Raw genomic sequence first — 14218 nt, forward strand, 5'->3', positions numbered from 1 at the left:
AGTCGCGTTTTTGGGATCGATTTTATTTGGGCTTCTCACAGTGGTTAGAGCCACTCTGTCTTCAGAACAATCACAGCACAGGAAATGCGTCACCGAGACTGCCCAGAAAAGTCTGACCAGCTGAATCTTATTGCTTAAAATACACATATTCACAAGAACTGACAAATGGTGATGTGCCTCACACAGGAATGTGTTAGCATTTGCAAATCTTCTGACTGTAGCACCAAACCCTCGACCAGACCAACCCCTTCCTTCTTGTTCACCTGGAAAACCAGATTCAGTCAAATCTCCCTGGCCCCCTGACTAGTCCTTCAGCTCCCTATTTCCACCTCTCTCCTGGCAGGGGAGCCCCCCCCTTGGCAGGGGCCGGACTGTGACCCCTGGAATCAAGCCCGGCTCCGGCAGCTCCATTTTCTTCTTCTCATGCCTTTAGGGCAGGACGCTGCAGTGACCCCAACAGTTAACACGCAGGCCAGTTCCCCACTCCCAACTGGGGAAGGAAACTTGAGAGGGCCAGGCTTCATCCATTTGATCAGTTAACTGAAGAAGGATTCATTCTGGTGAATCCTTCAGTGAGTTGTTTGGGATTTTATTTAAAAAACAACAACAACAACAACAACGGTGGAAGGAAAGGCATCTGAGGGCTGCTGACACACTCCCACCCACTCCTGCCACACACGGGCTTGCTTGCACGACACTGGACCTCGGCAGAGAGAGGTAAGCCCTTTGGCTCTGCGGTGTCTCCCAAACTCTCCTGGCAATTCCGGGCACAGGGCTGACGTCTGGGCCACAGCTAGTCCAAGCTTGTCACTGAAGATCCAATCAAGCTTCTGTCTGAAGTTCCGCCTTCGCCTTCTGTGCTGAGTGGTTTTGAACACCTCCTGGGGGCTGACACCTAGGGCCAGGAGGCGCCAAGGGGGGCAGACAGGTTCAGAGCACGTTTCCATTTACAGGGAACAGAACACAGGCCTCCGAGTGTCCACGGAGCGATGTGCAAATTGCAGTGATGGGTAGAGGAAAGCCTCTACTTCGAGCACAGTTGTCTCTGGCAGACGCGGGGCTGGGGGGGTGGGGGGAGGCCTGCCATTGACAATGCTGCTGGATACACCCGAGTACACAGTCAGACGTTTGTTCAGTAAACAGTAAATGTGTAAAATAAATTACCTTGAGAGCGCCATTTCTGCTCCGAACGTGTGGTCGACGTGAGCACAATGGCTGCCATTCAAAGTATATTCACAGGAAAACAGGGCTGGGGGCTCACACACAATGGACAGACACACAAAGGTTATCCAAAAAGTCATTGTACACAGACTTCACTTTGTTCAACATGGATTTTGGTTTTGTGGACTCCAAACACAGACACTCGTTCACCTCACAGCCTTGGATTTGTCTATTTTTGTACAAATATATATATATATTTGTACAAATATATATATATATATATATATATATATATATATATATATATATATATTTCCTTTCTTACTGCAACGTCAATGCCTAATGTGAATATCATCGTTCAAGAGAGGGGGAAAGAACCAAACTCTTCATATGAACAGCACTGGACAGGGAATGTTAGTTTTAGCTGTTTGCTTTCTCCATTCAGGTTATTCCTATCAAAGCTCAACTACAGTAATAAGGATCCTGCAGGCCTTCTGGACCACTGCCTTCACCCTCCTACCGGGGCCACTTAGGCTCTTTACATAGGCTACAAAAATAGTTACCCCACTCAAAAAGGGGGCTGGGGAAGGACTGGGAAAGGGCATGAAAACCACAGATAACCAAGGCATTTTTTTTTTCCGAGTGGTCAGTTTAAAAAAAATAAAAACAAAAAAAACCCCAGAAGAACGTATTCAGAATCAAGAGAAAATACTGTGTAAAAGCCAGGCTATGGGACCACTCTTTCTGAGGACCCACAGCCTCCTCATTTGTTCATAGAGAACAGCGAGACATGAAGGCCTGCAGACTATGTGTTTGGGTGGGGGAGGACCCTGGTCACCCGTAGGCACAGAGCAAAGGACAGAGATGCGGAGAGTTGCACCCAGATCCACTGCCACGGCTTAGGGCCTCCTACGGTTCCACAGAAGTTCAAGATAGCCCCAAGCCTGCCCAGGAAGCATCTCCTCCTGGCTCAAAGGCAGCCAGGCTCTTGAAAGGTCAACTTGGGATAGAGCCACAGACTTCCCTTTTCTGGCCTGCCCCCACTGATAAAGTTCTTGTTTTCAGCTCTGTTGTTGTTTAAAGAGAAACCAAAAAGAAGGTGATGTGATGTTCCACACTGAACCAGTCCTGTGGCCAGCCAAAACCTGCTGGGAAGGGCCCCTCAAGGATGCCCAGTGGTACATTGACCTGATCACCTGGAATCTGAGAGCAGCAAGCCCGCCACCAACCTACCACACAACTGCCTATCAGCTCTCCTCTTCCCCCAGGACGAGCCCAGTTCTGGCTCTGCAGACATTGGCAGCAAGGGGTGACAATCCCTGGGCCTCTGCGGCCTTCCTTATTCACCCAGGACTGAGACCTGCCACCTCTCCCAGGCTGAGACACAGCAAAGTTCTCTTAAATGAACACCAGAGCATAAATCCACTCCACCACCAAAGTCACCTCAGGGCACAGTCTCAGCCCCCTCCTTGGGGCTTCTGAAACACACATCTCTCTGACCCAAGCAGGTACTGAGATATGACTTGAAAAGAGAAAAGGGGGGACAGGGTGGGATATGAGGAATGAGTCACAGAACGAACCAACCTCTCAGCCCTCCACAACGCTGTGCTCCTGTGGGCAGAGAGGCATCCACACCCCCAGCTGTAGCTGGAGACGTAGGAAAATGCAGGAGCAAGGGGCGGGGGGCAAAGAACGGAAGTGGCTGTACCACTTTTTCTGAAAGTCACTTAATGCTTCTGTCATGGTGCTCCCCCCTACCCTGGTTGCTGTGCCAAGTTCTCAGGCCACAGACAGGGCCTGCTCTAGCTGGGGGAGCTGCTGCTCTGCGAGTTTGGGGAGTCCTGCTCATTGATGGTGTTCAGCAGCAGGCACGCGGGCGGCCGTGGCAGGTGCGGGTGCCCGGGCTCTCGGGCCTGCTCCTCGGAGGGCTGGCAGAGCCCTTCCTCCTCGTTGCCGGGGGGCCGCACGTGGCAGCTGTCACAGAAGTCCAGGGGCCCATCCAGAGCGTCATCAATGAGCGTGTTGAACTCTTTGAGGTCGTCGTCATGGTGGCCCCGGTTGCACACACACACCTCGATGCCCGAGTCACCCGTGAAGCGGCGATGTCGGCCAGGAGTCTTGTCTTTGCTATCGGGGAGGGCGTTGCCTTGCTCGGAGCTGTGATCTCTCAGCAGCTCCTCCTTACAGTCGGAATCTTTGTCCAGGAAGGCCCCAGGGTCCAGCTCTCCCAGGCCGGCCACAGAGCCACTGGGCTCCATCCCAGGGGCTTTGGTGGCTGCTGTGCTGGCTGGCACGTCGGAGGGCTCAGGGTCAGCGATGCTCGGGGGTCTCGTGCTGCTTCTGCTGGGCCCCGACAAGGGGCTGCTCTGCGCCCCCTGGGGGCCCCTGGTGGGATCGGCGCCCGGGGGGCTGCCGCCTGTGGGGCCACACTGCGCAGGCAGCTGCTGCTGCTGCTGTAGCTGGAAGGCACTATACGGTGGGGGAGGAGTCGGAGGTCGGTTCACCACTTCCTCATAAGGAGGTAGTAAATAGTTTGGCAAAAACCCTAAAATGGGGAGGCAGGGAGGAGAAATTACCGCACTGGCAATTGTTGTAGGACAGACTGCAAAGCTTGCACTAAACATATGCCTCTTCCCCATCCCCACCCCCCATACCCGCGAAGTGACAGCTACAGCTCCTGCTTGTGGGCAGGGCAGGGGGATGGGACAACTGTGCAGAGGAGGAGGGACAGACTGGGAGTGACCTAATCTAGCTTCTTGAAATCTGAGAGCCCCTAAAGCTGCTTCATAGGCAAGACTTCTGCCTGTCTGCAGTTAAGGCAGAGGTTAGGCAAGTGTGGTGGATGGCCAAGAGATCGTTCCTGCCAGGAACGGATCTGTTTCCACATGCCCCCAAGTCTCATGTTTCTTGCTCAGACTGTGTCCTCCATCTATGTCCCATAAGGCCTCAGGGTCAGGGGCCCTAATTTAAGACTTCCTGACAACGTTTTTTTCCCCCCTCCCCACCCCACCACCTTTCCAGATGTAAAGGGTCCTTTTTTCTGGGAGGGTAGAAATCTGTGTTGTCCCTCAATCTAGTGTGGCTAGAGGTGGTCTAGAGAGACAAACCAAGCCTCATCCTGACTCAGATCAGGAGCGGGTGGGTTACCAGCGAAGGGTGAGGGTCCTGCCAACCAAGGCTTATTATCTTTCGAATGTGCTGAATGTCTCAAGGCACAGATGGTCTGGTTATAACAATAACTGCTAGCATTTACTGAGCACTTACTATATGCCGGGCACTGTGCTAAGCACTTAATGCTTCCGGATGTGTAATTCCACACCTGTGGCCACTTTCTTTTATAGAACACACTGTAGAATGGCTCTGGACAAGCTGGGCCTCCAATGACCTTTTGAGAGGTCATGTGTGAAGAACCCCCCCAGGGAAGTCACGTGAGTGTCCTTCAGTGAGTCACCACGTTTCTTGGTTCTCAGGAAGTCCCAGTGTCACCACCCCCCCCCCCCCACAGCCACCATCTGCCTCTTTTATGGCAGCCTTGGCTCAGGCATATCACAGGGCAGTTAGCAAAATGGAAGGATTTCAGGCCACAGGAATCTAAACCTTGATTTACTCACATCATACATCCTCTGACCATCTGCCTTAAAAAAATAATTTGCTAAAGGATCCGAAACCTGGTCAGAACATGGCCGGTGTGGATTTGGACCGGACCAGCGGCTTCACATGCTTCTCTGTGCCGAAGGGGAGTGCCCCTCATTCCCACAGCTGCAAGACTCTGTGCTGTGCTGGGTAAGAGGGCCCACTGGGGCCCACAGTCTGTGTGTGTGTGTCCTCCCTGGGGACGGCGGGGGGGGGGGGGGGGGGGGGGGAGTTGGCGGCTTTTCGTGTACGTACTGAAATAAAATGGCAGCGCTGAGTAATTGTGGGCCTCTCGGTAGGCGATCAGGTTGATTTCATGCTGCCGCTGCTGGGCCTGAAGGCGATGCTTGGCTCGGCGGTGGTGGCACACACAGCAGCAGCTCAGGATGATGATGATGGTCCACACCAGCCAGAACCCTGGGGGCGGGGGAGAAGGCAGAGAGGCACACGCAGCGGGTGAACAGCAGCCAGAGGGGCAGCTTTCTGAGCCGGGGTGGGGGGCCAGACAGTGCCCACCTGGTCGAGGCTGGCACTGTCGGGCCTCACCGAGTGAAGTCGTATTTGGAACCTGTGTTCAATTTTCACACGTGCTTGTGCCAGAGTGAAAGATGGGGTGGGAGAGGGTGACAGGCACCTGTCTGGCACCACTGGGCCTACGTGTTAGGTTTGGTGGGCATGAAATATGCTCACCTTTTAGGACAGCACACTCCTCCTCTTTTTGTCCCAGGCACAAATGCTTCGGCCCTTCTTATTACGCATCTCCCACCCCCACCTCCAAGCCCTGCTCAGTACCGTATGGCCAGTCCACAGCCTCACTTCCTGCTGCTATATGAGGCTACTCACCTAAAGCAAAGAGCCCCTCAAAATCCCAGTGGATTAGCAACTGCAAAGGGCCTTGGAGGGGCTGCCTGATAAGAGAATTCTTAGGATTCTCTTGATATCACCAAAAAGATCACGGGCTTTTTCTCTTCCACGCACACTGGTGTAATACAAGTCACTAAAGTTATACTTGGAAAAATTCTAATCGCCTCAGGTCCATCTCTTCCCTAGAGAGTGTAAATGACTTCCTCTGCTCTTGATATAATCCAGTACAATTCCATCCCCTACAGTTGCAAATAACACCCCCACCTCCCTTTGGCCTGTGATTACATTAGACTCAGGGCCATTAGCAGCCTCCCCTTCTCCAGGCCGATTATTTCTTCTTGTTTCCCACTGTGTTCTCTTGGGTCAGACTCAGAGAATCTTTGCAAACCCCAATATAAGACCCCTCTCCAATCTTCAAATGTATGCAGAAAATCCTTGAGCAATTTTGTTAAAAAAAAAAAAAGAAAAAAATACACACACACACACACACACACACACACACACACGGAGGGGAAGAGACTGGAAAGAAAAACACAAAAATAGTGACTTATTTTTAAGTGGTAGGATTAGAAGAAATTTCAATTTTGCCCTTAAAATTATAAACCTGGAAACAAAGTAAATTAAACTTAAAAATGTCTGTGACCAATTTTATATTTTTGCTGTCCTTTCTTTAAAAAATTAAGAGGGGAAGATGCCTGGCTGGTTCAGTAAGTGGAGCATAGACCTCTTTTGGGTCGTGAATTCAAGCCTCACATTCGGAGGAGAAATTACTTAAAAAATAATAATAATAAATTTCTAGATAGGTTTTTAAGTTCTTCTGGTAATGTATTCACACAATGAAATGACATAAATCATTTAAAAATATTCATAGAATCGTACTTTTGACATATAGAGATGTTTCTAACATTAAGTGAAAAAACCAGGGCACCTGGGTGGCTCAGTCGGTTAAGTGCCTCTTGATTTCAGCTCTGGTCGTGATCTCAGTTTGTGGGTTTGGGTCCCACAGCAGGATCTGTGCTGGCAGTGCAGAGCCTGCATGGGATTCTCTCCCTCATTCTCTCTCTGTTCCTCCCCCACTTGTACGCGTGTGTGCTCTCTCTCAAAATAAGTAAGTAAACATTAAAAAAAAAAAAGAAAAGAAAAGCAAAATACAAAACAGCATAAAATATGATCCTGGGGCACCTGGGTGGCTCAGTCAGTTAGGCATACAACCCTTGATCTCAGCTCAGGTCACGATCTCATGGTTAGTGAATTTGAGCCCCTCTGTGATGTTCAGCACAGAGCCTGCTTGGTATTCTCTCTCTCCCTCTCTCAAAAAATAAATAAATAGGGGCGCCTGGGTGGCTCAGTCGGTTAAGCATCCGACTTCGGCTCAGGTCATGATCTCGCGGTCCATGGGTTCGAGCCCCACGTCGGGCTCTGTGCTGACCGCTCAGAGCCTGGAGCCTGTTTCAGATTCTGTGTCTCCCTCTCTCTCTGACCCTCCCCTGTTCATGCTCTGTCTCTCTCTGTCTCAAAAATAAATAAACGTTAAAAAAAAATTAAAAAATAATAATAATAAATGAATAAACATTAAAAAAAAAAAAGCGAAGCCACCTTTGACCTGGATGACAGGACAGTAGATTTTCTGGTATTAGATCTGCTGTTTTTTGCTTATCTGCATTTCAAATTTCTCTAAGGTGAACATGTAGTTCTTAAAAATAAAAAGGATATATATAGTTCTCAATAAAAAATTTATCTGAGGAACAATTGTAAGGTGAGTTGTTACTAAGAACAGATTACTGTTCATTTGTTCTCTACACCTGATTAATTTCAATTTTTTCTATTACAAATGCTACCTGTATTTTTGATTACCTGCTTTGTGATGATAAATTTGTGTTTAGAACTTAAGTATTTTCACATGAATCTCTTATCAGAATGAGTTAAGATTATTAAGAAAAAAAAGGTGGGGCAGTGGGGGGGTGCGCCCGGGTGGTTCAGTCGGTTAAGTGTCTGACTTCAGCTCAGGTTATGATCTCATGGTTTGTGAGTTTCAGACCCCACATCAGGCTCTGTGCTGACAGCTCAGAACCTGGACCCTGCTTCGGATTCTGTGTCTCCCTCTCTCTCTACCCCTCCACCACTCATGCTCTGTCTCTCTCTCTCTCAAAAATAAATAAACATCTAAGAAAAAAATTTTTTAAGAATAAAAATAACTTAAAATAAATTCTAAAAAAAAGCCCTGGGATTCCTGGCTGGCTCATTCGGTAGACTGTGTGATCTCAGGGTTGTGAGTTTGAGCCCTGTGCTGGATACAGAGCTTACTTAAAAAAAAAAAAAAAGCCCTCCTTTCCCCCAAACAAACTTGTATGTGAATAAACCTGCTTTTATTCCCCATTTGTACCAGAATACAATATTCCAAAAGATCTCACTGACATTTAGGGTGTGGCTTCTGGCAATGGCTCTTTCTGTCCCCCAGGGGTGTCCCTGCTGAATCTTCTCACAAAGCCACCACAGTGAAACGGGACAGTGGTACAGCAGCCTGGCCCTGGCAGGCAGGCAACACCATTGTATGTATGACACCTAATTGCTTTCAGCACATGTCAGTGTTCAATGGAACCTTCTCCTGAGGCCTCCCAACCAGAGAACAGGTGGAGGACAATGGGCTGAGGATTTTTTCCCTTTATCCCATCGGCAAACAGAAAAACCCCATTTCTTTTTTTTTTTTTTTTTTAAACATTTATTTATTTTTTAGAGACAGAGAGAGACAGAGAAAGACAGAGCATGAGCTGGGGAGGGGCAGAGAGAGGGAGACACAGAATCTGAAGCAGGCTCCAGGCTCTGAGCTGTCAGCACAGAGCCTGATGCGGGGCTGGAACCCACTAACCATGAGATCATGACCTGAGCTAAAGTTGGACGCTTAACCAACTGAGCCACCCAGGCACCCCTACCATTTTTTTTTTAATGTTTATTTATTTTTGAGAGAGACAGAGACAGAATGCGAGTGGGTTGGGGCAGAGAGAGAGGGAGACACAGAATCTAAAGCAGGCTCGAGGCTCTGAGCTATGAGCACGGAGCCCAATGTGGGGCTCAAACTCACAAACCATACGATCATGACCTGAGCCGAAGTTGGACACTCAACAGAGCCACCCAGGCGCCCTGAAAAACCCCATTCCTAAGCAGAGAACATACACATAAGTTGAAGTCAAGAAGTCTCCCTTGTGGTCTTTCCCAGACTCGCTAATGACCTTTGCTTAATTTCACTTATATTTTTCTCTCCTGCTGCTGGTTGACTGAGGACTGGATAAACACCATCACAAGAGCCCTCAGAAATGGTGCTGAGGCCAGAGAAGAGCTCTGGGAGGGAAGTGGTTCCCTGATGCTGTCCCGTAACATCCTCAGCCCCTGCCATCTGGATCTGTGACCCTTTTCAGGGCTGGGGGTTGGTGGCACAAAAAAGTACAGTGCATTCTGCTGAAGAGTCTGGTTTCCAAATGCATTTTAGAGTCCAGTCTAAGAGTTTCTGGGCTAACCACTCATCCATATTACCTATATTTCTCTCACCTGCCCAGCATAGTCTCACAATCCTTTATATTTCTTGGTATACCCTTAACGTACATTCTCTCATTAGATAATTAGCATCTAACTCAACTAGTTTTTACCTCCCAAGGCATTTTTTTCAGTAGTTTCTTACCTAAAAGGTAAACCAACTTTTAACCTTTATGCTGCAATATAAATGATCCAGGGACAGTATTTCTCATTTTATAGACTATATAAGAAACATGATTTTATTTTTTAATGTTTTGTTTTTTGTTTTTCTTTTTTAAAAATACTTATGTATTTTTATTTTGAGAGAGAGAGGGCAAGAGGGAGAGGGAGAGAGAGAGAATCCCAAGCAGGCCCCACGCTGTCAGCACAGAGCCCCACTCCGGGCTTGATCTCACGAACCACCAAGATCACGACCTGAGCCAAAACCAAGAGCCAGATGCTTAACCAACTGAGTCACCCAGGCGCCCCAATGTTCATCAGATTCTTAAGGGAATCCTTCATCCAGAAAAAAGACTGAGATCCACCAAACTAGGAGTATAACAGAAAAACAGATTTTTTTTTTTAAAGGAAAAATTAGGCAGGGCAGGAGACTGGGGGAAGAAATGAGACAACTAGAACACACACCCTTAGCAAAACTGCCTTAGTCATATCTAAGACAGCACCAGACAACTCATGCGTCCATTGAAATTCCACCACCCTACTTCTTTTCATGTAGAATAACAGGTAGAAAAAGTCTCCCTACCAGGTACCAGTTGTGTGATGTTATATTTATGTTACGAGTCTCAAAATGAGTTCCAATTTGTTCATTTCTTTTTTTTAAGTTTTTATTTATTTAGGTAATCTCTACACCCAACATGGAGGTTGAACTCACCACCCCAAGATCAAGAGTTGCATACTCTTTCAACTGAGCCAGCCAGACACCCCTCTTCAGTTCTACTACAGTATGACAAAAGATTATGTGTGTGGGTCAAACCGGAGGGAAATCTAACTTGGAAGCAGACTGCGACTAGTGGCAAGATGGTGTGTTAGCACAGGTCCAGAAAAGACCCTTAATGAGCTGGTCCCAATGGTGGGGTTAATGTGGGAAGGCAAAAGGCATTCTCGTCTGGCCCTCACAAAATGGACTCTCTTGGGAGTCACTGGAGTCAAAGTAATGTCCCACCAAGTTTAAAAGGGAGAATATCCAGACTGGTCCCTCCGGAGTTGTACAAACTTTTGATCTTTTTGCTAGATTTCACAAACAAGGAAGAAAGTTTACAAAAGAAAAACCTAATGAAAGAGACACACAGAGAAAGACAGAAGCATGCCCTCCTTTCCAAACACACATCTACCCAGAGACTACATTCCCCAATGACAACTTTGAAAGCTGTGATCTCATGGTGGGGAGCATTTGTCATGCTAAGCAAAACAGAAAACAAGTTTTGAAAAACAATCACAGTTCAATGTAGGAACTGAGTCATGTGCCCCAGAGTTCACTATAAACTTGGGAAAACACCACTCCCCAACGGGGCAGGAAATTCCTCATTAGGAAGCCAAAGGATACTGTAAATTAGCTCTCCTTCTACGCCATAGGATGGTGGGTGACCTCCCTGGCCCCTTAAAGCTCTCAGCAGGAGCTCCTGCCACTGCCTCTGTGGAAAAGGCCTGAATTAGGGAACAGAAGACCTCAGAAGACTTACAAGTTCATCTGAAAGACTGGACAAGCTTCCTATAAGCATGACTGCAGTTATAGAAGGGAAGAGGCAGTGACCTGGATTCAAATCACAGCTCACAAAACTACTTCCTAGCTTTGTGACCTTGGTAATTTTGTTTTCACTTCCCTCACCTGTAAAATGGGAGAATAACAGTTTCTACCTTACCGGTCACTGTGAGGAATAAACAAGTTGATATATGGAGAGTCCTCAGAACCATGCTTGGCATATAATAAGTTCTTTAGATTGTTACTACTATTCTTGTCACAGGTATGACCACCTATGGGAAGGGTTTTCTTTCCATTCCTCTTTTATTCCCCCCAAAAAATACTCCATAAAAAAGCGACAGTGGAACAAACCCAAAGTCTGCTTCTAGGTTCTGTTCTTGGCTACATTCATTGGAAAGCTAGCCCAAGTACTACTGATGAACCTACTTTTGTCCAGAAGCCTGGACCTCTAGGAGCAGGGGTCCAATCGGGGCTTAGAAGAAGGCCCCAGCTTCCCACTCTCCACCCTGCTAAGGGTGGCAAATGCCATGGGCCTTCCTTACAAGCAGCCCAACAATGGACATCTTAAGATAACTAAAAAGGAAAATTTAACAGGTGGAAAACAAGCGGGGCAGTCTTAAACAGAATTTCATGTCACCTCAGAGGGATTCCACTGCCCAGAAACACTCCCCTCTCCCTAACTAAGGCCCAGACAAGGGAAAACGATACCCGGGTGAAGGTCCCTCAAATTATCTCAGGAGCAGAAATTCCCAGCTCTGACCTCTCCCTGGACAATGTAGCTTGGTGAGTGGAAAGAGCCCTAGGATGAGAATCGGGAGATCCAGGTTCAGGATCTTTAGCCTTGAGCATGTTGGTGGCCTCTCTCACCTTTGGTTTTCCTCTTTGCTCTACTTGTGCCATGAAGGGCATCCTCAGGTGGAAATTAAACACGCACATTCCGGACCTTCCACGACCTGGGCCCATCACCTTCTAGTCTGGCTCATAGTTCTGGAAGGGGGTGGCTTTGGAGTGAGGCACACTGACGCTACCAGTCATCTGCATCCAAATGAACAGTTACTTAACGCCCCTGGGTCAGGACACATGGGGATGATATGCGTACCTAGCAGGGTTGCTCTCAGGGTGAAAGGAGACGATGTGATTGAAGACCTTACCGGTGCCTCATATGTAGCAGAGCTCTGTGCACATTAGCTCACTTCCTGCTCCTTCCCAGACAAGCCCCACAGGCCCAGGGGAAGGGTGAACAACATCACGCGTACAATGTTCTTTCCCATGGGGTCCTGGCCTATGCTGTTCCTCTGCCTGCAAAGCCACTGTACCCTTCTTCATGTTCATGTGTTTAATTTTTAACGTTTATTTTATTTTTGAGAGAGAGAGAGAGAGAGAGCGTGAGGAGGGAGGGGCAGAGAGAGAGATGGAGACACAGAATCTTGTTTCAGATTCCTAGAGGCTGTTTCGCCTCTAGGCTTTGAGCTGTCAGCACAGAGCCCGATGCAGGGCTCAAACCCATGAACTGTGAGACATCATGACCTGAGCTGAAGTCAGATGCTTAACCGACTAAGCCACCCAGGGGCCCCTATGTTCTTCATGAGTTTAAATCCTATCCACCCTTTAGGGTGCACTTCAAATCCCACCTCTTCCACGAAGGCTGCCTGAATCTTGGCTAGCCAAAGCAAACTCTCCTGAACATTCACAGTGGTCCTGCCACATACATTCCACTCTCAGTGTTACTAGTGGGGGGCTGTGTCTTATCTCCTCTCTCTGCTAGGAGATTCCCTGTTGACAGCAAAGATTATGTATGACTCCCCACAGTTTCTAACACAGAAGAGGTCAGAGCATCAAGTAGGAGTTTGTTAGGACCACAAATTCTCAAGTCCACCTCAGACCTACTGAATAAAAAACTGGGAGCAGGGCCGAGAGCTCTGTGTTTTAATAAGCCCTCCAGGAAATTTGGATGCTTGCCAAATTTTGAGAACCATTGGAGTAAGGGTTTACTGAATGAATAAATGACTGAATAATGAATTAAAGTACAAGTGCCATAAAAATGCATGGGGTAACAATAATGATGATGACCAGCCCTTATAGCCTTAGTGCTAAAACAGGACCTTCGCTTCCCATTTGATGCAGGCCCAGTAATAACTACTGGCTTAGGTTACAACTGAAAGGGAGAAAGGGTGCTGATGAAGCCTAAGGTCTGTATGTGCGTGTGTGTGTGTGTGTGTGTGTGTGTGCGCGCGCACACACGCATGACACTTCGGCACACAGGAAAATTCAGCTCAGTAGAGATGAAAGGGTTGGTGGAAATGGCATTTTTCCCTTTTTTCCCTGAGGCCTTCCCTGTAGGCAACCGTGGTTAAAGAGGTACTCGGTCTGACAGAAATTCAGCCAAGGATTTCCTGGCTGAGACTTTTTTTCCTTCCAAAGGAAAGAGACAAAAAGAATAACCCAAAGCCCGTTCTTTTTGCATTTCGGACAAAGTTTAGAGGCAATCAGAAGGAAAGGGGTTCAAAACGACCAAAAAGCAGGGGGTTTTTTTTGTTGGTGGTGGTGGTTTTTTTTTGTTTTTTTTTTTTTTAGAGAGAGAGACAGCGCACGAGCAGGTGAGAGGGGCAGAGGGAGAATGGGAAGGGGGAGAATCTTAAGCAGGCTCCACACAACACAGAGCCCAACTCGAGGCTCGATCCCAAGACCCTGGGATCATGACCTGAGCCAAAACCAAGAGTCGGATGTTCAACCGAGCAACCCAGGCACCCCAAAAATGCAGCTTTGGTAAGAATTGAAGGGGCTCATTCCAACACTCAACTTCCCTCTATACACACATCAGGCAGAGGCCAGGACCCGATAAGGAAGAAAACCAAAGAATTCTGAGGGAGGCCAAATACTCACTGGGCATCTCCTGACTAAGAAGTCACTTTTGGGCACTGATGAGGACAGTTTTGCTTTTATAACCTCCATCCCTCCAGAACTCAGAAAGCGTGGACCAACTCATATAGTGGCGAGTCTTTTCTCCCTGTCCGGACTCTGGTCTCTAGCCTCCTCCTTTCCCCCGCTGACCATAACTGGAGATAATCAGCCACTTAGCAGCTCCTCCTCTGGCTTTCTTTAAGCCCTTGGGATGAGGTGCCTGGTTCCCAGGCTGCCTCCCTGCCATCTGGGTCTCCCTGTCCCCGCTGCCCACCCCCCCGCAACCCTGACGACAGTGACCCAATTCTGGTGGCTACGGAGCCTGCTCCGCCAAGGTCCCAGGAGGCTCTGTCAGTCTGAGACGAGGCCATCAGCAAGCCCATGCCTCTCCACAACCGATGCTGCCTGGGCCAGGCCCCGGAAAAACAAACT

The 14218-nt window shown here is 48.2% G+C and overlaps 1 protein-coding gene across 2 annotated transcripts in view; it reads right to left on the reverse strand.

Annotated features, from left to right (window-relative positions):
• Positions 1 to 6: 6 nt before the first annotated feature.
• The window catches only part of WBP1L (WW domain binding protein 1 like), a 60052-nt gene continuing 45840 nt past the window's right edge, over positions 7 to 14218 (reverse strand). For both annotated transcript variants that reach the window (XM_078434778.2, XM_078434779.2), the window contains exons 3-4: positions 5050 to 5211; positions 7 to 3706 (exon numbers count right to left, since the gene is read on the reverse strand). In XM_078434778.2, coding sequence (XP_078290904.2) covers positions 2964 to 3706; positions 5050 to 5211 — 905 coding nt within the window. In that variant the 3' untranslated portion in view covers positions 7 to 2963. The remainder of the gene's footprint in view (positions 3707 to 5049; positions 5212 to 14218) is intronic.

The sequence above is a fragment of the Panthera onca genome, chromosome D2 (genome assembly GCF_046562875.1).
Source record: "Panthera onca isolate mPanOnc1 chromosome D2, mPanOnc1 haplotype 2, whole genome shotgun sequence".
NCBI lineage: Eukaryota > Metazoa > Chordata > Mammalia > Carnivora > Felidae > Panthera > Panthera onca.